We start from the raw sequence: 23,826 nt of genomic DNA on the forward strand, positions 1-23,826 counted from the left end.
CCGAACACTTTCCGGCACTCTGCACATGCACCAGAACACACACACCAACATGGAAACAGTGGCTTTGCATCTTCTAATTAAGTTTTCTGAATTCTAGCAATATTTCCTTGCAGCTGCACAGTGTGTGTGTAACGGAATCCTGTAGTCAAAAGAGCCTATCAATATTAAGCCTCATGGACATCACCAAGAGTAGCAAATTATGTCATGCTGGCAATTAAGCTGTAGGTATGCTTCCTTTAACCCCTCTATAAGAGGCTCAATTAATCTAGCCCCAAACTTGTGGTGGTGATTTCATTATCCTACATATCTCATGAAGCCTGAAAATAATAGATTCAAATATTGACTACTATGATACAACCATGTTACCATTCCATATGAACATGGGATACTTGCCTCTTCAAGAAGACGTGTAACAGCATCAATGTCATTGTATGTTTTAGTCATCTGGCCCACTCGTTCAGCACATAAAACTGAAATAAAAGAGGCAATCTTTTATCCATTGTATGGAAAAATATTTTAAAATCTCATACCTAGAAAAAGACAATTCTATTTTATTTTTTCAAAAGAGCAATTCTGTATGAGCTCATTCAGATGTAAATCATATTATATTCAATGGGGAATACTCCCCTTAACACAATACTGTATTCAATGGGGCATTTAAGACAGTATGGCTATCTTATGCTTCCAGAAATACTGAGAGTTCAAACCAATTAATTCAAAACATTGAAATATTGTAATAACTCAGTTCTGAATAGCTTTTCTGGTTATCCCAATTAAACAAAATATTTGGTACTGTAAATGTAACTCTGTATAGATTAAAAAAAAAACCCACCTCTGATCAGAGGTTCCCAAACTTTATTGGAGCACGGTGCACAGTGCAGTTCTCAAACTCTGCGCTGAAGTGCCTTGGGGTTTTAGTGCCCCCAAGTGCCTGCAGTTTTAGATTCTAAAACATTCGCCTCAAGAAATTCACATACTACATAGGGGTTGCTAGAGATCAGTGAATAACCCCTAACGAGAAAAAAGTGCACCCGATTTTAAGCAATTCCTATCTTTATTCATCATTTCTCTGTATTCTACCTCACATTAGCTGAAAGAGGTTTCCAGTTTTCCAGAGAGGATTTTCACTAAGCCTAGCTTCTGTATTCTTCAACAGTTCTGACTGAATAAAGGTTGGTTTTTGTTTTAACTCATATCAGAACAATGGAAAAATGAAAAGTTGAAATGCTCTGAGATTTCAAACAGTATAATACATACAAGTTTTTTAAGACCTAGATTTTAAGTCATTATCTCCATCATGTTGGGGTCCAGAACAAACATGCCTGAAATTAGTTGGTATCTTCAAAACTGTCACTATTTGATATGTAAGCCTCAATTTGTACTGGATAAAACACCACTTTGCTACTGATGTGTCATCAATAAAGCAGAATTTGAAGGATGCTAGATGTACAGTGCCTGACTGAAATAAGGCTTTGCAAAGTCCTTTACCTAAAGTTATACATAAATGAGAAACAAAAGGGTAGGTAATGTTAATTTTTACCATTAATTTCCACCAATCAAGCTGGTGCCTAGGACAGAGAGGCACAAATTATTAAAAAATGAGAGTATCCGCCCACCTTTCCAGACTGGATAGGGTAGGCATGCTCCAAGTCCCTTCCCTAAAATACCGCCATCTGTGGGACTTGGAAAAAGTGCCTTTTCCGTGGCTGTCCCTACCTTGTGGAACACGCTTTCCTCTGGCAATCTGGCAAGCCCCCATCCTTTTTGCCTTCCAGAAGGGCATCAAGATCTGACTCTTTACCCAGGCACTGCAGTAGAGTGAAGGGAGCCTGTAAGTGGTTGCTGGGGCATCCTAGGAGGGCTGAGGCACTGGGTTTTTAGTTTTTACCAATCGAAGTGAATATTTGTAGCTCAGGGTTGAACTGTGGAGCCCTTGGTGCTCTCTGAGCCTTGTTGTTTTCTTGCAGATGTTTCATTGCCAGACAAGGCAACATCTTAGTGCGAACAGGGAGTGGGCCTTGCTCTCAGTTTATATACCGTGGCTTTTCCTGCTTGTGTTGGTAGGGGTGTTGTTCTCTCCTTGGGAGTTCTTTGATTGGGCTGTTGTTTGCTGCTTGGTTGATTGACTGAGTTAATAGTTCCCTGATTAGGATGTATTGTGCTGTTTGATGGTTCATCTGGTGTTAATCCTAGTATTGATTTTTGCATATCTGGGTGTTGATTGCTGGCAAGGTGTACTGGTCTTTTTGCTTTTCTATTGTCTCTTTTGAATGGTATGTAAATGTTGTTTACCTCTATGTGTCTATTGATGGCTGCTTTGTCTGAGTGCCAGGCTTCCAGGAATTCTCTGGCGTTTTTGGATTTGGCTTGATTTAGGATGCTCACAGTTTCCCAGTTGAAACAATGGTTGAGTCTGTCCGTGTGTTGTGAGATTAAGGAGTTCTCATCGTGTCTTCTGACTGCTAGTTGGTGTTCGTGGATGCACTCTGCTAGTCTTCTGCCTGTCTGTACTACATAGTGGCTGTTACAGTCTTTGCACTGTATGTTGTAAATAACTCCTGTTTTTCTTCTTCTTGGGCTATTGGGTCTTTTGGGTTACTTAATATGTTTTGAACTGTTTTAGTTGGTTTATGTGCTATGATGATGCCATTTAGTAACCCTAACTCCATAAATAGAGATATCTTGTGGAAAAAGCTGGCCAAGTTAAATACAGAACCCAGACTTTTATACTTGATAAAGGCCCTCTATACAAATACATGCCTGGAAGTCCGTACTGGAGTCAATGACTCTCTTACGCAGAGCATACCCACCCACAAAGGTGTCCGACAAGGATGTTTCTTGGCCCCGATGTTGTTTAATCTCTATGTTAATGACATTCCAGGATTCCTCCTTTCTATGGATGTTCACATGCCAAAGATCCTTAACAGACATATCAATATCCTCTTGTATGCAGATGACATGGTTTTGATGGCACATTCCCAAGTAGGCCTGAGAAGACTGATGGGGAAATTTGGTGCTTACTGAGCCTCAAACTTTTTGAACAAGTCCAAATCCAAAGTGGTGGTTTTTGGGAAAAGACAGGCCAAATGCAATTGGCACTTGGATGGGGAGCTTATAAAACAAATAGACCCTTTCTCATATTTAGGGATGGTTTTTACAGATACAGGGCCCTGGGTTAATCATTACTAGCAAAGTTCTATAAAGGCCACAGCAAGTTCTAAAATGCTATTTAAACTACTCAGTTACAACCACCCTTGCTCTCTGCTCTCCATTTTGAAGGTCCACAAGGCAAAAATTGTACCAGTGTTAACATATGGTGCCAAATTGTGGGGCCTATCAAAGGCCTCCTTACTTGAACAAAATCAAGCAACAGGGATATACCTGCAGCAGCAGTAAGAGCTGAAACAGGCACCCATTCCATTTACAGTCTATCAGTAATCAAAGTCTGTTGGTGGAGGATTCTCCCAATGGAACATGATAGACTACCAAAAATGTGCCTTGAAGAACAGATGGGCACACCTCAACCCACCACGTGGATCAATCAACTCCTCCAAACTATCGCATTCCCCGGCTTTTCATCACAATATTTACTTTCAGCCAGAGATCAGGCCAAGGAAATATTCAAACAAAGAGTCTTGGATGTTAATGCCCAAACACACATTGAGTCACTTGCATACAATAGGTCGTTGAAATGGCTGGCCAAGAATAAACTGTCCTTCCAATTAGAAAAATACCTGACAGTGGGTCTGACTCAATACCATAGGATAGCTCTTACTAGAGCAAGGTTTGAGCAGCTAGATTCTATGGTCAAATACAGACGATTCCACCAAGCGCCTTACCTTGAGAGGACATGTGTTTGTGGAGCATCCGAAGTAGAAGACATTGCACATGTCCTATTTAACTGTCAATTATATGCGCCAGCAAGGGCTCAGTGTCATGAGTACTGATGGCTAGGAGGAGGGGGCCTCTATCCAGGGGGGGAAACGCATGCGTAGTACTGAGGAATTAAGCAGCCATTCAAAGAGACACAGATCAGACCCACCTTAACTTTTGGGGTTTATATGTCTGGGTTTTCCCACTCTTCTTCAGTTTGTTAGGATTTTCTGTCTTATGCAGCAGTAATAAATACTAGAGACCTATTCCTCATCTCAGCGTGATTCCTGACTGTTAGGACACTCAGTACCTTCAGACATTAATTGACAGAACCACATACTGGGACCGTAACAAAAGGCCATGTTACTTCCTCCAGGGTACAAATACATATGTGGTCAATAGAACTGTTAAGTTTATAGTTAGGGCTGTCCAACTGAGAACACAATTTATAGAACACATTGGGGTGGCATGTAAAGGTGATGAATTTATTTAAACTCACATTGTTTCTGTATTTTATTATTCGTTTTATTATATCTTGCATTTTCATCTTACAATTTTATCTCTATTTTACCCTACCGTATTTTATCGTATTTTATCTTACCATAGTATATTTTATCTAATCTTACTGTATTTTAGCTGTTTTATGATATCATATTTTATATCTTATAGTGGCTGATTTCAGCAAAGGATCGTTACCTTGTCGTGGTGCTGGAGCTTGAGCACCACAATGATGCCATGAGCTAAACCATGAAGGGCCACCCAAGACGGGAAGGTCATGACAGAGAGGTCAGACTAAATGCGATCCCTGGGGAAGGTAATGGCAACCCACCCCAGTATTCTTGCCGTGAAAACTAAATGGATCAATACAACCAGAGATATGTCGGTATACCATCAGAAGATGAGACCCCCAGGTCGGAAGATGGTCAAAATGCTACTGGGGAGGAACAGAGGATGAGTTCAACTAGCCCCAGACGTGATGATGCAGCTAGCTCAAAGCCAAAAGGACGGCTAGCGGCCGATGGTGCTGGTGGTGAAGGGCGAATCCGATGTTCTAAGGATCAACACACCATTGGAACCTGGAATGTAAGATCTATGAGCCAGGGCAAATTGGATGTGGTTATTAGTGAGATGTCAAGATTAAAGATAGACATCTTGGGCGTCAGTGAACTGAAATGGACTGGAATGGGCCACTTCACATCAGATGACCACCAGATCTACTACTGTGGACAAGAGGACCACAGAAGAAATGGAGTAGTCTTCATAATTAATAGTAAAGTGGCTAAAGCAGTGCTTGGATACAATCCAAAAAACGATAGAATGATCTCAATTCGAATTCAGGGCAAGCCATCTAACATCACAGTGATCCAAATATACGACCCAACCACAGATGCTGAAGAAGCTGAAGTAGATCAGTTCTATGAGGATCTGCAGCACCTACTGGACAACACGCCTAAAAGAGACATTATTTTCATCACAGGAGACTGGAATGCTAAGGTGGGCAGTCAAATGACACCTGGAATTACAGGTAAGCATGGCCTGGGAGAACAAACTGAAGCAGGACACAGGCTAATAGAATTTTGCCAAGGCAACTCACTCTGCATAACAAACACTCTCTTCCAACAACCTAAGAGACAGCTTTATACATGGACTTCACCAGATGGACAACACCAAAATCAGATTGACTACATCCTTTGCAGCCAAAGGTGGCGGACATCTATACAGTCGGTAAAAACAAGACCTGGAGCTGACTGTAGTTCAGATCACGAACTTCTTATTGCACAATTTAGGATCAGACTAAAGAGATTAGGGAAGACCAACAGATCAGCTAGATATGAGCTCACTAATATTCCTAAGGAATATGCAGTGGAGGTGAAGAATAGATTTAAGGGACTGGACTTAGTAGATAGGGTCCCGGAAGAACTATGGACAGAAGTTCGCAACATTGTTCAGGAGGTGGCAACAAAATACATCCCAAAGAAAGAGAAAACCAAGAAGGCAAAATGGCTGTCTGCTGAGACACTAGAAGTAGCCCAAGAAAGCAAGGAAAGCAAAAGGCAACAGCGATAGGGGGAGATATGCCCAATTAAATGCAAAATTCCAGAGCTTATGTGCGGAAGTGGAAGAAGACAATAGAATAGGAAGGACCAGAGACCTCTTCCAGAAAATTAGAAACATCGGAGGTAAATTCCAGGCCAAAATGGGTATGATCAAAAACAAAGATGCAAGGACCTAATAGAAGAAGAAGAGATCAAGAAAAGGTGGCAAGAATATACGGAAGACCTGTATAGGAAGATAACAATATCGGGGATAGCTTTGATAGTGTGTTCAGTGAGCTAGAGCCAGACATCCTGAAGAGTAAGGTTGAATGGGCCTTAAGAAGCATTGCTAATAACAAGGCAACAGGAGACAATGGCATCCCAGCTGAACTGTTCAAAATCTTGTGAGATGATGCTGTCAAGGTAATGCATGCTATATGCCAGCAAATTTGGAAAACACAAGAATGGCCATCAGACTGGAAAAAATCAACTTATATCCCCATACGAAAAAAGGGAAACACTAAAGAATGTTCAAACTATCGAACAGTGGCACTCATTTCACATGCCAGTAAAGTAATGCTCAAGATCCTGCAAGGTAGACTTCAGCAATTCATGGAGCGAGAATTGCCAGATGTATAAGCTGGGTTTAGAAAAGACAGAGGAACTAGGGACCAAATTGCCAATATCCGCTGGATAATGGAAAAAGCTGCAGATGATACCACTTTGATGGCTGAAAGCGAAGAGGAACTGAGGAGCCTTATGATGAAGGTGAAAGAAGGAAGTGCAAAAGCTGGCTTGCAGCTAAACCTCAAAAAAAAAAAAACCCCAAGATTATGGCAACCAGCTTGATTGATAACTGGCAAATAGAGGGAGAAAATGTAGAAGCAGTGAAAGACTTTGTATTTCTAGGTGCAAAGATTACTGCAGATGCTGACTGCAGTCAGGAAATCAGAAGACGCTTAATCCTTGGAAGAAGAGCAATGACAAATCTCGATGAAATAGTTAAGAGCAGAGACATCACACTGACAACAAAGGTCCGCATAGTTAAAGCAATGGTGTTCCCCGTAGTAACATATGGCTGCGAGAGCTGGACCATAAGGAAGGCTGAGAGAAGGAAGATAAATGCTTTGGAACTGTGGTGTTGGAGGAAAATTCTGAGAGTTCCTTGGACTGCAAGAAGATCCAACCAGTCCATCCTCCAGGAAATAAAGCCAGACTGCTCACTTGAGGGAATGATATTAAAGGCAAAACTGAAATACTTTGGCCACATCATGAGAAGACAGGACAACCTGGAGAAGATGCTGATGCTAGGGAGAGTGGAGGGCAAAAGGGGGGCCGATCAAGGGCAAGGTGGATGGATGATATTCTAGAGGTGACGGATTCGTCCCTGGCGGAGCTGGGGGTGTTGACAACCGACAGGAAGCTCTGGCGTGGGCTGGTCCATGAAGTCACAAAGAATCGGAAGCGACTGAATGAATAAACAAAAATAGTGGCTGATGCCCAACTTTCTGATATGGTCATTTGACTAATCAATTAAGTTATTCATTCATTGATGCCATGTGGTTGTAACAGTCTGTTGGTAGTTTCTGAGATGTTTCTGATGTATGGCAGTATTGTCCTTTTCATAGCTTCTGTTGGTTGGGTTGTAGTGGGTGGTGAGGCACTTTTTGATGAAGTTGAGAGGGTATCCATTTTGCTGGAAGATGCTGTACCAACAATCTGTTTCCTTTTTCTGGTGTTCTGGTTTGCTGCAGTGTGTAAGTGCTCACCTGAATAATGTTCTTACACAGCTTCTCTTGTGGGAGGTTGGATTGTTACTTTGGTAATGGAGCACTTGGTTGGTGTGGGTAGCTTTCCTGTAGACCTGGGTTTCTAACTTGTCATCATTTCCTCTACTGATGAGGATGTCCAGGAAGGGTAGTGTTTTGTTGTTTTCTTCCTCCCTTGTGAATTTTATCTGGGTGTTCCTTTATCTGTTGGTATATTTCTCCATTAAACTGAAAGTAGGTCGTAAGGCAGAGGTTGATGAGGTCCGTTATCCTGGGTATTTCTATTTTGGTGTATTTGGCTAGATCAGGTGTGTTGTGCAGGACTGCAGCCATGGATTCTTTCGCTAGTGCTGGGTCTATGGATGTGAAGAGAGCTGTAATGTCAAATGACACCATGATCTCATCTTCTATTTTTAGGTTTTTGATTTTCTGGAGGCACTGTAGTGGGGAGTTGATAGAATATTCACTCTCCTCTGTGAGATACTAAGTTTCTTTGTAAGCTCTTTAGCTATCTTGTATGTGGGAGTCCCTGGTAATGATACAATGGGCCGGATTGGTATGCCAGGCTTGTGTATCTTGGGGCGCCCATAGAAGCATGGGAGGGAGAGGTCTACTGCTTTTCATCCGCCTCTGTTCTTCTTGTGTAGTTTTTCATCTACCGCTGTTCTTCTTGTTTAATTTGACCTTTCTTGGTGAGGTTGTTGAGAATTCTTTTTACCTGGTTGTCCAGTTTTTAGTTTTTGTTTTATGATTTGTCGTTTTGTTGCTGTTGTGAGCCACCCAGAGTTGTGCTCTAAGATGGGCACCTGTACAACTCTTCAAACCAACAATTAGAGCTACATGGGGATGGTTGTTACAGACCACTCCTCCCACACTTGGACTGTTTTAGATGCTTCGCTGCTTGGATTTTTTATTCTTTATTTTTTATTTCTATTTATAGTAGTTTTTACTGTATTTTACTTTTTGTATTATTGTGATGGTTTTAATCAATTGTTGTAAGCCGCCCAGAGGCCTCCGACGGGAGGAGATGGGCAGGGATAAATTAGATAGATAGATAAATAAATAAATAAATTTAAAAAGGCACCTTTGTCAGTAAGCACTAAGGCCACATCATTACTTCCTTTTATTTCTCAGCATTTTTTCAGAATTTGTGATAAAAACATGAAAAAAAAAACCTAACAAGACATACTAAATCTTATCATCTTTCTTCCAGGCAATTGACCTTTCTCTGCTTATGGGAGTGTCAGCTGTGTACTTAATTGTTTTGGTTGCCATTATGGATGATTACAGTTTTATTGTTTTTGAAGCCTTATCTAATTGTTATAGTAAGATTACATGCTTATTTAAGAAGAGATTGTTGATAACATAAATAAGATTTTGCCGATTCAATCAAATCTGGAAAAGCTGTGAAGGGAGCCTACTGTAGCTCCAAGTGCATTAGAGAAATAACTAGGTTGGAAAACTTGTATTTACATTAAGTAGTATGTCCTTGGTTAGACAAATTTTGTTCCTGAGTATGATAACACTTTCAGTGTCCTTTCTTTAAAATACCATTTCTTTCAACTACTGTCAGAATCTAAGTATTCCATACAGGAAATGTAGTTCAGCCTACATGATCACTATTGTATGACAATTGCATATTAAGCTTATGAAAAGATTTATGACAATAGCTAAAGTATATTCTCATGTACCAATTTCCCTGGTGCTTGAAGAAATCTCTAGGTCAGCAGTGATATATTAAGGAGGAGGGGGAGGTACAGAACAATCAAACTTGCAAGATTCTGTTATTATAGCCAATCACAATAAAAGTGGTTTTAGTTTTCCTGTGAAGTTGATTTGCTGGTCTGGTCGACCCAGTGCAACTGACACACTAGAAGTCCTAAAATGAATCTTTATGACACATCCAGTAGTATTTTTTCTTATTTATCCATCGACTCACATAGAAACAAATGAAGGTTTACAACTTTTATTGTTCACTCTTTGAACTCATACTTTCACATACCCATGCATTCTATCCAACTGCAAGTCTAGCTGGCCTGGGTAGGTTTGAGTTCCACTAGACTCAAGGGGACACATCCACCACGCAATACCTTCTACTGTGTAATGGTTCCAAAGTACTACACCTCATCAGGTCTTGGTTAGCTACCCTTTGCCCATTCCACTTGATTCTTTTCCACTGCCTTATCCAAATTATATGGAATTATGTGGTTTTTGGAAACATCTTTTAGGAGAACCATGTCTTGTTATGTCCTTTTCATAGTTATTTTCCACATGCTGCATAGAATGAAATCTTCCAGAATCCATCTTTTTGCCTCCATGGCCTGATTTGAATAAGTCTCATATACTCTACCGTTAACACATTTCCATTTTTATTTACATATAAATACATGGCACAAAATTTGTATATGAGTCTTTGTGGGTATATATCGGTATGTGTATGTAGAGCCAAACAAATCAGTATGTATCAACACTGATCACACAAGCTTCTAATACTATTATTATTCACTGTCTATGAATGGGGACATTATTAACTCTTCCAGGCTAAATAAGCAAGAAAATATCTTACAGTGTACTTCAGTTTAACCGTAAAATGCCATCTCAAGAAAGCAAGCTAATCCATATCAAGTATGTGCTTCCAAATAAAACTGGTTTACCTAACCCTGATTTTTTAATATAAATATTATTTACAAAATTAATGGTTTTCAGATACTGTAAATAAAACTACTGTTCTTGAGGTCTATCCTTTTCAGTGAAAAAGATGGTTAGTTTACTTATAAACCAGGCTGCATACTATATACACAAAACATATAAAGTGAAGTATGCCATAGGGCATTTTTTTCTAGTACTTCAGTGTAACTTTGCTCTAGTCAATAGTATAAATACATGCATCAGAATCACAAAGCAGATAAATAGATGACTGAATTAATTCCAAGGAAACACCACCTTTCTTGTTCAAAGAAATTATATAACTTTTAAAGGCTTGCCATGGACAGAGAACAATTGCTATAAAGATTGTATCTGGTTTTGCTTGCCACCTAATCTCAAAAGAATGTTGCCACTACAGTTTTATCGACTGAGTGCTTCTACAGTTTGCATACAGGGAGGAGCCAAGATTAGATATCACATTTCACGTTTTCAGACATCTACCTAAAAGACTCACATAAGGGTTTGAGAAAAGTATCATTAGGTTACTTTGTTTAAGGAAGCTATTTGACTTAGCATTAAGGAGAATTTAAAAGATCAATAAGAAAAACATGAGGTGCCAGCTACACACAGCTATTCTAAACCTTATCTGGCATGATAGTCAACATGTTTAGGAAATCTCAGGGGCCAAGACAAGTTGAGTGGTAACAATTAGAAGAGGAATTAGGGAGCAAGGATTTGCTGTTTGCAGAGTCTGTATTATCACTGCATCTGCACCAGGGTCTTTCCAAATACATTACAGGTAGTCCTTGCTTCATGACCACAATTGGGACTGGAATCTCATTTGTAGATCAAATTGGTCGTTAAGCAAGATGCCCACATGACTACTTTGCTCAACGCCCACAATCCCAGTGCTCCTGGTTGTGGTTGTTAATGGATCTCCTGGGCCATTAAGCAGCGGAGCAAAAGAGCTTCCTGCTGAAGGATTTGAGCTTTGTTCCTGCAACTCCACAAAGGGTATCCCCTCCCCTCCATGTGCAGGGGGGGAATCCTTGGTGGGGCTGCAGGAATGAAGCAGAAATTTGCAGGACTTGAGCTCCGTCCCTATAGCCCCATGAAGGGTTCCTCTCCCCTCCATCCCCTCCACTTGCAACCTTCCTTATCAGCTTCCCCACTGACTTTCTGGGAAAGCCTGCAGAGAAGATTGCAAATGGTGATCACATGATTGCAGGGTGCTTGGCAACCAGTCGTAAATGCGAGCCACTTGCCGACCCCCAACATGTGGTTGTGTGACCATGGGGGGTGGCGCAATACTTCACAACAGCTGGAAGTGTTTTACGGGCCCTAAAGCACCCTTTCCAAGGCTGTCATAACTATGAACAGTTATTAAGCAACTTGTGGTTAAGCAAGGACTACCTGTACAATATATACTATGCTAAATAAGGAAACATGTTTGAAACTATCCAAACTGTATTTCAGAACTTAGTGATATGATTTTTAATCAATGGAAGGCCTGGCATTTTCACATTTGTGGAACTGAAAGAAGACTACACCTGAGCTGTCTGCTCCAGAAGATCTAAAGGCAGGAATTCAATAAAAGAGCCATGTCTATATGATGGTCATCACAGATACCTGTGTAGAAGTAATTAAGAACATATTTTGCCATTTGCTTCTTTTGCATCCTTCTTCTACACAGCACTGCTGCTTTTATCCTTGGTCTGAGACTTTGTATAAAACAAGTACTTAAAGAACAGACAGAAAGAAATGATCTAGGAACCCTGAGTTATTAGAAAAATACTACCTCTGGGGGAAAGAAAGCATGCTTGAGATAATTAACAGGAAATTAATTTGGAACTGGAGAGATAAAATAGATGAAATTATGTATGTTCACTTCAACCTACTTCTGAAAAAAACCCTATCCATTAATGTATAGTCTCATTAAAACACATATTACAGGCACATACAAATTAAATTCTGAAAGGTAGCCTCTTATGAGTTCATTGAGTTGTTACACCAGTTAACATGTATACAATGAGGTCTTTAACTGTTGAATAATATCTCTCCCCATGATTTCAGAGTGATCTGGTTTTTACTTCTTTGCTTAGTAAAGTAGCTTAAATGTTTTACTGATTAGCTATGACTGTCTGTGGCATCTAAAAACTCATAGCCAATAGCTACTGCCTACTGGCTTCTTTCCAGGAGGATAATATGGTTGCCTGCTCTGGCAATCTGCAGCCATACTGAGAAGGAAGATGGGTGGGTAGCATGAGCTATTAAGGCCCAACAAAGGTCCTGTATCAACTAGGATGCACCTCAGTTTATATCTCAGATTTCTCTGTCACAGCGAGAGATTTCATTTGTGGCCCTTTGGATTCTTTGACAAGTCAGTAAGGAAAAATGCTCAGGATAAAACAGTTTTAAGAAACAAAAAAAATATGCTCTACTCAACAAAAACCTTTCAGATTAGGAACCAAACATTATTTTAATGCTAGAGCATCAGTAGGCAGAAAAGGGATTTCAACATGCTTGTTTCAAACCTAATATTATCAGATACTTTAGGGCTTGAAAGCATGGATTAGCCAATAAGCCCCTTATCTAAACTATTAGAGATACATTGAATCAAAGTTGCCTTAATATATGACATACTATCCAAATATATTTATAATACAGGGGTCAATGACTGAACTAAGGAATATCTGTTTTTTTGTTTTATAAAGTATTTTAGTGGCCTCTCGCTTAGCTTGTTAACTTTCTTAATAATGTACCTACGGTAAGCAAATATTTGTCTAGCTTGAATTATTTTTTCCTCGCTCAGCTTTATTTTGGAAAAGTTATAGCCCGACAATTTAGCAGTTCCAATTCCCTATTTTTAAAGGTTTCCCTTCTATTTCCTATAAGATCAGTGAACAAGTTCTTTCCAAAACATAAAAAGCTCTATTTTATTCTCAATCATATAATATAACAAACACATTCATCCTCTAAGAATCAACCCTTATGTAGTCGTAACAGCCCATCCACACAAATCAGGGAGATAGCATCATATGGAGGAGAAGCCTAACCTGCAGAAATACCAAAAAAAGAAAAAGAAAAGAAAGAAAGCCTAGAAGAAACATGAAAAGAAAACATTAGCTATGAAACACGGTGGGGCGGGGAGACAGGAAGAAGAGGAATGGGTTGAAATATCCTCAACATGAGCCTTCTAACAGCACATTTTTGTTACAAATTCCTTTTCAGTTCAGACTTATCTGAAAACACAACAAAAGCTTAAGGATGTGCCACAAATCCATGAGAACATACAAGGAAGATCACACTCATCTCAAACATCAGTTGGAACTTAATACATACCAGAAAGAGAAAGACAATAACAGAGACTGCAAATAACTGTTTACTGAAAAAAGTATTCAGAAAAAAATTCAGATGATCAATTACTGATTTCCAATAATAGCAATTAAACTATGGAATAACTTTGTAAAAATGCCATATGCTATTATAAAACCCAAACTACAGTTCATTAGAAACTCGTTTTGGTGTTCCTTATTTAGTTAAATTTTGCAGTAATTATCAAGTTATTCTATTTCAGCCGCAGCAGAATGAAGGTTATTTGCTGAAACACGTTCTGTATTACAGAATTTAATCATCTCCTTTTGCAATGTTAATTATTTCACTATCTGCTTGGTCAGAAATACATAGGCAAAAACATATTTCAAGAATAGCTCTTGAGAAAGGTCTGATAGCAATTTAGAATAACATTTCTAAGGGAACATCACTGAACAGAACCACAACCTATCACATCTTTGTTGGGAAGCATAACAACAACATGATCAGAGCTTACTAGAAAAAAAATGTATTCTAAGAAAAGTGTAAGTTCCACCCAATTTCGCCCTACCTCAAGGTGCACAAGGAGACTTCTGTTACGCTTCTACAGCCCTTACTCTAAGCTTTTTTCTTTTCCCTCTTCTCATGGATCTCAAGTTCAAGGAACTATAAAGAATACAGCAGCTGGTTGTGGGTTGGCTGCTTTGGTCCCTTGCTTTTTGGGGATTTTTCCGGTAACACTGAACATACATATGTAAATTATAAGTATTTTTTCTTAAATCTGACAATATCAACCCTGTATTGCAAAAGAATAAAACAGTGTCTCACTGGTAGAATTAACTTTCCAAATAAGTTAGCAAATGAAGAAAACTGAAACTATTATTCAAATTTACTATGCAAAGGCATCAAAATATTAAAATGACAAAACAGTGACATCTATTAATAACGCTTATTACTACCACACAACTAATCTTCATACATTCCTATAAAAATAGGAGACAAGGCAAAATACCTTCTTCCAAGATATCAAGGTTTTCATAACATCTGTGCCTACATTCATTGTTACAATTGAATTGAAAGCTTTCATCTTCATATATGGATTCTTTCAGTGACATTGCTGAAAATCATCAAGACTCCTGTAGTATAATGCCTGAAAATGGGTAAACATTCTAACATAGACTACACCTGCAGAGCAATCCAAATGAGGTTTCTGTACAGAAGAAACCAATCTTCTTGTTCAACCTTCTTCAACTGGTATGGCTGGATAGTTTGCATGCTGTGATCATCATGCAAGAAGGGACAAAATACGAAAGGATAGGGGAGGAAGAAGTTTAGAAGAATGTCTCATCATTACTAGAGGTTATCCATGTAATAAAAGAGCACTAAATTAGAATCCTCTTTCTTTGACTATACTGTTTCTCGCGATAAAATCAAACACTTAAAAAAATTCTCCCTTTAAAGCAGTACCTTTTTAAATTTAAATTTTAAATTGTCATAATCCTCCCTACTCTAAACAGAAATGGTAGTTTCCTATAAGTTTCATAGCAACTGTACCAGGAAGTAAACAAGTACAAAGAATTGCACACTTCGAAGTGAGGCAGTGAAATTACCTTTGCAATCTATTGTATAATCTTCATACTACAGATTGCTAATAGGCAGGAACAGCAGGAACCAGGAACATGTGAAATTTAGGAATTGAGCGTGATGTACAATTTCAGGTTTACTCATAGGCTGAGAATACTGGCTAAGAACATTAGCTTTAAATTGTCAACCTAGGAACCCAGTAATACATTTAATATATTCTTTTTCCCCAACATTTTACCTTAACGCTTTTTCCCACTGTATGTTCTTATTGAAAATTCAGGGTCAGTAATTAGGATATGTCAATGCCCTATTTCAAGGACATGCTTATTATAAAGCATGCCTGGGATTATTTTTCTTATTAAATATAGATAATGATATAGCTAGATAACCCTATAGATAAGGTCAAATTTTCATCCAAAGTGCTGTATATTCATACACATTTTAGAATCAGCTCAGGGCTGTGCATTCTTTTGGATTTGAACCCAAAATAGTATTTTGGAGTTTCCAGGGGGCAGGGGAGGTCCTAGGAAAAACACTACTATTTTAAAAAGCTGTGTATGGAGGTTGCATTCATGCTAGATCTGAGACCTCTAACTTCAAGTAGAAGAAGACATTGGTGTCTGATCTACAATAGAGTAACCTTTTATATAACTATAAGTTTATTCATCATAACTCTACTTCCAGTATAAAACATTAACAGATGCAAGCCAACAGACTTGCTGAATCTCTTGGCTTAGGGGCTACTTGCTTACTTCACAACAGAAGAGGTCATACGTAAGTCTGAAATTGAGATAGCTGAAGACTACCCCCCCATCTACCATGTCCAGACTTCATATACTTTTTCTTCCTTCCTTTCCTATGGTTATTTTGCCTTTCATTTCCAGGATGGCTCAGACTCCTCTGACTGGAACCATTCCTCATTGCTCTGTGTTGGCTACTAGATTCCACAGAGGGTAACTTAAGAGGCCTCCATGGACAAAATAATACTTCCCTGTTTTGGTCACGGTCTTTGGCTTGACTCCTTAAAGCTGTTTTTGTTTTCTGGTTAGATGGTCAATACTCAATCCTTTTACTTTCCAGTGTTAAGCAACTATTTATTGGTCAAAGTTGGGTGATATCTGGAATATCTCTTTTGCCAGAAAATTGATAAAACCACTGGTATTCTCTCTAATTTTGCACAGCTTAGTCTAACCAAGCAATGACAAATTTAGATGCAAGTATCCTATTTTTATTTATTTAACATTCTATCCTGTTGTTCTTCCACAAGACTCTCAAGCAGGATTGAAGAATACAGAAAAAAAGAAATGTACAAAACTTCACAGCATCAAGAAAATCCAGCATATCCAGCATATCAGCAGTTAAAGGAAAAATCTGCTATCAAGAGGGAGACTATAAACCACTTAAATAATGCAATACTATCAGTTTTAATGCAGTAGTGAAAAAAACATATACATCTCTCTGTAGCACAAAATCAACATAACAACAAAATCAACACTGATACCTGTGGGCAAAATTTCTCAAAGATCACCTGAATATAAGTGCCTAAATGCTCTAATTGTTTTGCAGAAATGGTTAAGAAAAACATTTTCTGACAATTACATTGTATTATTTAGCTCAAGTATTTGGTGTGGTTGCCTAATTGCTTATTATAGTATTTTAATAATAGAATGCTTGTTTCTCTTTTATTGGTATGTGGTTTGAGCAGATGGCATTATTTGCTCAATGCTTTTTCCGGGGATTTTTCTCAGCATCTCACATTATATGAATATTTTTTCTTCAGGTATCTGAAACTATTTTAAAGATAAAACTTAAAGAGATTTTACTTCCAAATCTTTCAAACTTGTTATGGTTAAGAAAGCAAGTGGGATTATATAAGAACTTGGAAATGGTTTTTAAATCACATTTGCATCTCAGTCATCTTAGGAAGCTCAATGTACATCAAGCCACTATAAGAAAGAGATAAACAGATTAAATGGTCTAACAGTAAACATCTTGATTATCCATCTTAAATCAACTTCAGAACAAACTGCGATTAATAACATATGCACAACTTGTTCCTTCAATTCCAGTGTTGCTGTTCAATGCGGCATTATTGGGGGTGGGATTGGGGGGAAGTGGCAGGAAGAATATCAAATCATAAGGCAGGAAGCAAAAAAAAAGTCTCCAGGTTTGCACTTTGAAATGACAGTTTTAAGCATTTTCCCCACAACTATCAGTTCTTACAGGGACCTTGGGAACTATCATTTTCAGTGGGCCAAATCAGATATCTGATACAGGCTTTCTCAGAAGTACCATTGGGTTAGACAAATCTCCCTCTTGCTATCTATTGAGTTTACTTACTTGAACAATAATTTAAGAATAAATCAATCCATTTAATAGAAAAGAGTGTCCTATGTATAGATACAGCAAATGCTAAAACAAGAGAAACAGTATAGGAGAGAACACACATGTGAAAGAAATTTCCCTGAGATATCAAGGAAAACAAATGTTTTTAGGAAAACAGAGAATTCTGGCCCAACTCATAATTATCAGGTTCTGCAATCTCAAAGTAACAAAAATATAAGCTGTCAAAGTTGGCAGTAGGGAGCATCCCTGGCTAGAGTCTTGAGTAGGGTGAAAAGAAGCATGAACAACTTCCTTTGTGATCTAAAATGTGTGGGGGTGAGGTAGGGAAATGACCTTTAAGTCATTGGAGAAGGTGGGCAGAAAAAAGACAGTCTTTAATCTTATTTTTTGCCTTTTAATTTTTTCAGGTTTACATTTGTTAATATTAAATTTGTTCAGAAAATTCCATCAGGCAATGCCCTTGTCTTTTGGAATTTATGACACAAACATGAAAGCTTCCTTGCTTTAAATGGAGACTTTATACATAGAACATTTTTGAAATCAGGGCATTCTCAGATTCCAAGTCAGTAAACATTGTTTTCACTGTGCAAAATAAGAAATAAGGCAGATTTCCCTATTTTTCACAGATAAAATTATATTCTGATATGTATGTCTCAGAAACACTACACAAGAACTATCTAAATGCAAGAACTTAGCCTATGTTTATTAGGCTAAGCTGAATTCTATGTCACAAAGGCAGCAACAGAAAATTCAAAAGCAAACTTTTCATCAGTGGCCATGTGATTTTGGGACAAGCAAAACCATCTGGTTAGCTATGTGAAATGTATTAAAATAATATTGGGGTAATTAAAATGGAAGAGTTACAGTGAACAGGACTAAGATCATAAAAGGCAGGATCAGAAACTCACCAAAATCAACTCCAGCTTTCTGCTTTATGGTGATGCCATAAGTCTGTAGTTTTCCCACTCAAAGCCTTTTAGATACGTTGGGAATGCGACTCCCAGAATTCCCAGCTAATAATTCAAAAGATTGTGCTGTCCAGGAATTCTGGGAGTTACAGTCTCAATACATCAGAGGGCACTCAGTTGATTATTATATACAATGGCCCTTTGCAAATTGGACTAAAAAAACCAGCAACAAATTTATCAAATCCCTCCATATAACACTTGAATGAGTCTCTATAGATAAAACTAGATATAAATTGCACTATCCATATGAACAACCAGTAGTATGGACTTGTCTGCCAGATTTACACAATTTGCATTCACTTTCCTATTTTCCTGTTGACCAAGCTTTAGATACATGCACATACATAGACAGAGTACATACAAGACTCCTGACCAAAACTTTTTATCGACTAGAACATTTCTAATATTCCAGATTTTACAAGATCTTTGCCAAATTATTTTATAATTCAGAAGAGTACATTGATGAATGTTGGTTAAACAAAAATCTAGTCAAGAGCAAATACTTGATCCCTTTGTCAGATTAACACTAGCAGCATGGCAATCCTACTAATCTTACTTCACTATCAATATTATTTTTGTGTGTGTGTCTTGGAATTAATTATTTTAGAAACTTCTTGAAGATCAACTTAGTAAACAGAAACAGTAAACAGAAAGCAAAATAAAGGGCAGAAACTTGTCTCTTTCTTGTTATTCTAAATGGGACCATCTAACCTAAAGTGCTGTATCATTCATTTAAACCAAAAATAGATAATTCAGTTAAACCAGAAATCACATGAGTGTTATCTTGTAAGCATTTCTCAAATAATATGTCAGCCACCCTTGTTAGCCTTGCATATAATAAGCCACTTTGTCAAAGTCAGAGAAGTGTTTAAACAATATATTCCTGTATTCATTTTCCATTTTATCCTAGTCCCTTCTAAATCTTTACATTAAAATTTACATTTTAAGATAAATTGATAATAATGACTATATCCCTTCTGCTTCCCTGTAAATGTGTATCTTTCTCATTTATAAAGAGGAATACTTAGATGGAATAGAGCTATGACAGGAAATATTATATTGAGCTCTGTATTTTCATTTTCTGTTTCTGTTAAATTCTGATGCCAAATTAGAAGATTCAAATTTCCCGCAAGACAGGTGGTGCAGTTCTAGCCACTCCTCCTTGCACTCTCCTATATCATGGGACTGGTGATCACATCCTGCTTTACAAGACAGACATTACCAATCTGGCAGAAAACAGAAAGTTCGAGAGGAGCTTAGGAAGGAGATAGATTCCTCAAATTTAACCTTCTGACAATTTAGCCAGAACTGCTCTATTTCCTGCAATAAAGTTTTTTAACCCAAAACTGAAATGTTAGCTCCCTATCTATATATCTACCCATATACATATATACATACATAAACACACCCACAAACATACACACTGGTGCAGGCATTTCCATTTTACCCTCTAATATGTGCTGATGAGTAGCCAAACACACACTCCTCTCAGCAAAAGAAGTGGATTTAAGCGTAAGCTCTACCAGCAGCTATTCACAACAAGCATTTTATTTCCTTCTCCCCAAAAGATTGTCCAGTATCTACATTCTGCTGCCACTCCCACTGGCCAAAAGCCCTAATTCCAGTCTCCTGTAGTATCCTCCAAACATACACCAAATGATGCTAAAATCTGTCTACTTTCACTGCAATATCACTCCACTATTTCTTCCAGTTCTCTTATGATAGGTCAGCTTAGATCAGAAGCTATAATACAGAATTATTACAAAAGCATATAATTACCATCCGTACATTCTTCGTAGTACCAATCCAGCTCATAGTAATCTGCTTCAATGAATTTCTGCATAGTCCGTTCTCTTTAGGCACCATAGAAAGAGAGATCTTACGGGAATGTAACAGAGGTCAAGTGAAACACAACCATGCCTGCCTGCCTTTACAGATCACCGTGCTGCAAAGGAACTTGGGGATTGCTAACAATATGATAAACATCTTCTAGCAGAAACAGGAACCAATGTAGAAAGGGATAAAAAATTAAAAGAAAATGCAACTTCAAAAGGGAGAGGCTGTTGAAGCAGCTGCACCATGCTATTCTAATACAGAAGCTCTATAGAGAAGCTGTGGGGGTGGGAATTAACAAAACCACCCAATCAGAAGGCCTAGAAGCTGACGTTAGAGGCACACACCACCACTTGGGGTTTCCAACTCATTTCTTTTCCACTCCGATCCTCACATCTCTTTCAGTCTAATAGGTTGCCATGGAGACTGGCTGGTTCTGAACGAGATGCAGAGATGGAGGGCAGAAATACACACTGCTATTTCTGACTGCTAGCAAATGGATGTCTTGCTAAAGGGGGCAACACCCAGAAAAATGCCTTTCATGTCCACAACAGAAATATTCTCACAGTAAGCAGCAGCAAAAACAGTGATCGCTTATACAAGATGTAGTTAAAATGCAGCCCTAATGTAACCCGGTTACCTATGTGGGAGAAAAAGGAGCATTCCCACACCCCAAGTTAGATGAATGAAACTCAGCAAATGCCTCATTTTCATCTTGTGATACGATCTAAATGTCTACATTTATGATGAGGAAAAAGTAACTCCTTTAAGCTCTTATCTGCCTATCCTGCAAACCAATGATCCACTCTTCAAATACTCTACCTGAGCTCTACGACAGCACAGAAATGTTTACGGCAAGCTACAGCCATTTTGTACAACTTAAAACATTGATCTCTTTCCACACTGCTTGTCATCATTCTCTCTAAAGCAGAAATCCTGCTAAATACACATATTTTTACTGATTTTATAGAAAAGAGATAGGAATTTAACAAGCAATTATCATTTAGAATTTTGTAAATATAGGAAATGAATAAGTGTATTTTTACCCTTAAACAAAATGCTTAAACATCAATGAATGTATGTTTCCCAATCATAATGATCTCAAATCTTACACTGAGATCTCCTACAATTAAACCTTTAAAACATGAGCATTGTCAAAGATTGCCCTGTCCTTTTCTATATATTCTTTAGAAAAAAGACAATGTAAACTACAGCGTTAATAGGTGAGTGTTACTGGAAAAATTACATACACAAATATAAGAGGAAATGTATCCTGAGGAATGTTAAAAAGACAGTCCCATGAAAATCACTTTCAATTATGCATCTATTGATTGTAGAAGTATATACTGCTCTGTGCATCTAAAGCCTCCTAATGAAGGAAAGCCATGATAAATCATACTTTACTTTGGTATCCAACTATCTTAAAAATCTGTGTCGAGTATTCTTAAACCTGTGTCTTCAGTGCAGTTAAAATATGTTGATTTTTAAAGAGCAGCTCATATTTAACAAGGAAGAATAGGTTCCTTACAAACACACACCTAACTTTTTAAAACTATATAAATACCACAAAGAATTAACATGAAATAAATTGGTGACATCCACCTTTCTATAAATGATTGCTATCACAACATAATGTATATCTCATTTTTTTCTTCAAAAAGCTATTGGGCCATAATGCGGTTTTAACAAGGGGAATTTACATAGGCAGTTCATTTATGTAGATAAAAATACAACATTAAATTGGCTTCTGGTGGGGAACATGGCCGACTGAACAGCTGTGTCCGCGAGTTCCGTGGGCAGATCTGAAAATGCTGCTTTTTTGAGGGGCTCAGGCAGGCTTTTCCTGAAGCCCTAGAACGTTTTCATGGACAGAAAATGCTCGGAATCATCCCATCTGTACTCCATAACACCGCCTTGCAGCCAGAGAATCACAAACAGCGTTTGTGACAATCCTGTAAGAGTTAAAGGGAAGCAGGGATGTCACCATCTCCATGCTGCACTGTAGCCTTAAAGGGACATTAGATTGAGCCGCCCCATTTCTAAATCCCTCAATTTATATATTTTTTAAAGTTTTGTACCCTATGAGAGCCTTTCTACAGTAAGAAGAAGCACATTCTCTTGGTGCTTATTGTTATTTCTGGATTAAATTTTTAAAATCTTTTAAAGTTTTGGCTTATTTTCCCATTTAAAGACTAAGGAGAACTGAGAATATATAATTGACTCCCTGTTATTATTTTTGTACTGAATTTGAAGAATTTAATATTTTCCTACACATTGAACTTGCTGTTTTGAATTTCTAGCTCTCTGTTCACTTTCTCTGACAGATGCTTGTTAGTACACTTCCTCTGGTTTCAATTTCACTCAGAAGTTTTTTATTAACTCATTAACTCCTATCTGTGTGAGTCAAGTATCTAGAGGGCGCCATAATCTACTGCTTGAAACTTCTATTTTATTTTATCTTTTCTATTCCGCCTTTATTATTTTTATAAATAACTCAAGGCAGCGAACATACCTTACGCTCCTTCCTCCTCCTATTTTCCGCACAGCAACAGCCCTGTGAGGTGAGTTGGGCTGAGAGAGAGTGACTGGCCCAAGGTCACCCAGCCAGCTTTCATACCTAAGGTGGGACTAGAACTCACAGTCTCTGGGTTTCTAGCCCATTGCCTTAACCACTAGACCAAACATGGAGGATTTGGAGGCTTCTTTAGAGTTTCGTTGTGAGTCTGAGCAGGCCTATAAAGAGAACTTTTCAGATTGCTGCCAGGCTATTCTGCAGACTATTCGGGACACTGGGAAAAATATTATCTCTAAACTGTGTCATTGGCTGAAGATGCCATGGAAGAAGATGAAGATTTTGACAAGGAAGATATTTCTACTGACAGTGAGACTGAAATAATACCAGACGAAGACTACATTTTGGTGCTGATGGGGTTAAAGCAACAGTCTGAGCTGCAATCACAAGGAGAGTTGTTTTTCTGAGGGATTGTTATGGCTTTCTAAGGGAATGTTTTGGGAGAGAAGATAATTGCTTTGTGGGAATTTTTGCTGAGAAGTCTGAGTTTTTAAGGGGGGCAGTTGGGCTGTTTGATTTTTGCACGAAGAATGCCCTGTGTGTAATAGGGAAATATGTAAATGTCTTGGTTTATTTTGAAGTAAAATTAATAATGTTTAATTGGATTGACAATGAGGTTTTTATGATTTTCTTTTTAATTATTAGGATTAAGATTTATTGGATTCTTTTTAAGGTTTGTTTGATTTTTAAGATTTATAAAGTATCTATAAGGTATAATAATAATTGTTGGGTTTTTAGGTTTAATAGGGTCAAGATTGTTGTAGTATTATTAATTATAAAATTAGACAATTTATATGTTTTTATAATTCGACTTTTATTATAGTGGACAGAATTTATAGAATAGTGGTAGGAAAGAAATAATTAAATAAATGTTTTATGGGGGGGGG

At 38.0% G+C, this 23,826-nt stretch overlaps 1 protein-coding gene across 8 annotated transcripts in view; it reads right to left on the reverse strand.

Moving 5' to 3' along the window:
- The window catches only part of TRAK1 (trafficking kinesin protein 1), a 101,027-nt gene that overhangs the window by 58,650 nt on the left and 18,551 nt on the right, over nt 1–23,826 (reverse strand). For 2 of the 8 annotated variants that reach the window (XM_063304144.1, XM_063304140.1), the window contains exons 2-3: nt 20,314–20,387; nt 394–470 (exon numbers count right to left, since the gene is read on the reverse strand). In XM_063304144.1, the coding sequence (XP_063160214.1) occupies nt 394–470; nt 20,314–20,377 (141 nt within the window). In that variant the 5' untranslated portion in view covers nt 20,378–20,387. Of the gene's footprint in view, nt 1–389; nt 471–14,648; nt 14,934–20,313; nt 20,388–23,826 lie in introns of those variants that run through there. The other 6 variants (XM_063304146.1, XM_063304145.1, XM_063304139.1 and 3 more) reach the window with 5 other exon arrangements.

The sequence above is a fragment of the Candoia aspera genome, chromosome 4, assembly GCF_035149785.1.
Source record: "Candoia aspera isolate rCanAsp1 chromosome 4, rCanAsp1.hap2, whole genome shotgun sequence".
Taxonomy (NCBI): domain Eukaryota; kingdom Metazoa; phylum Chordata; class Lepidosauria; order Squamata; family Boidae; genus Candoia; species Candoia aspera.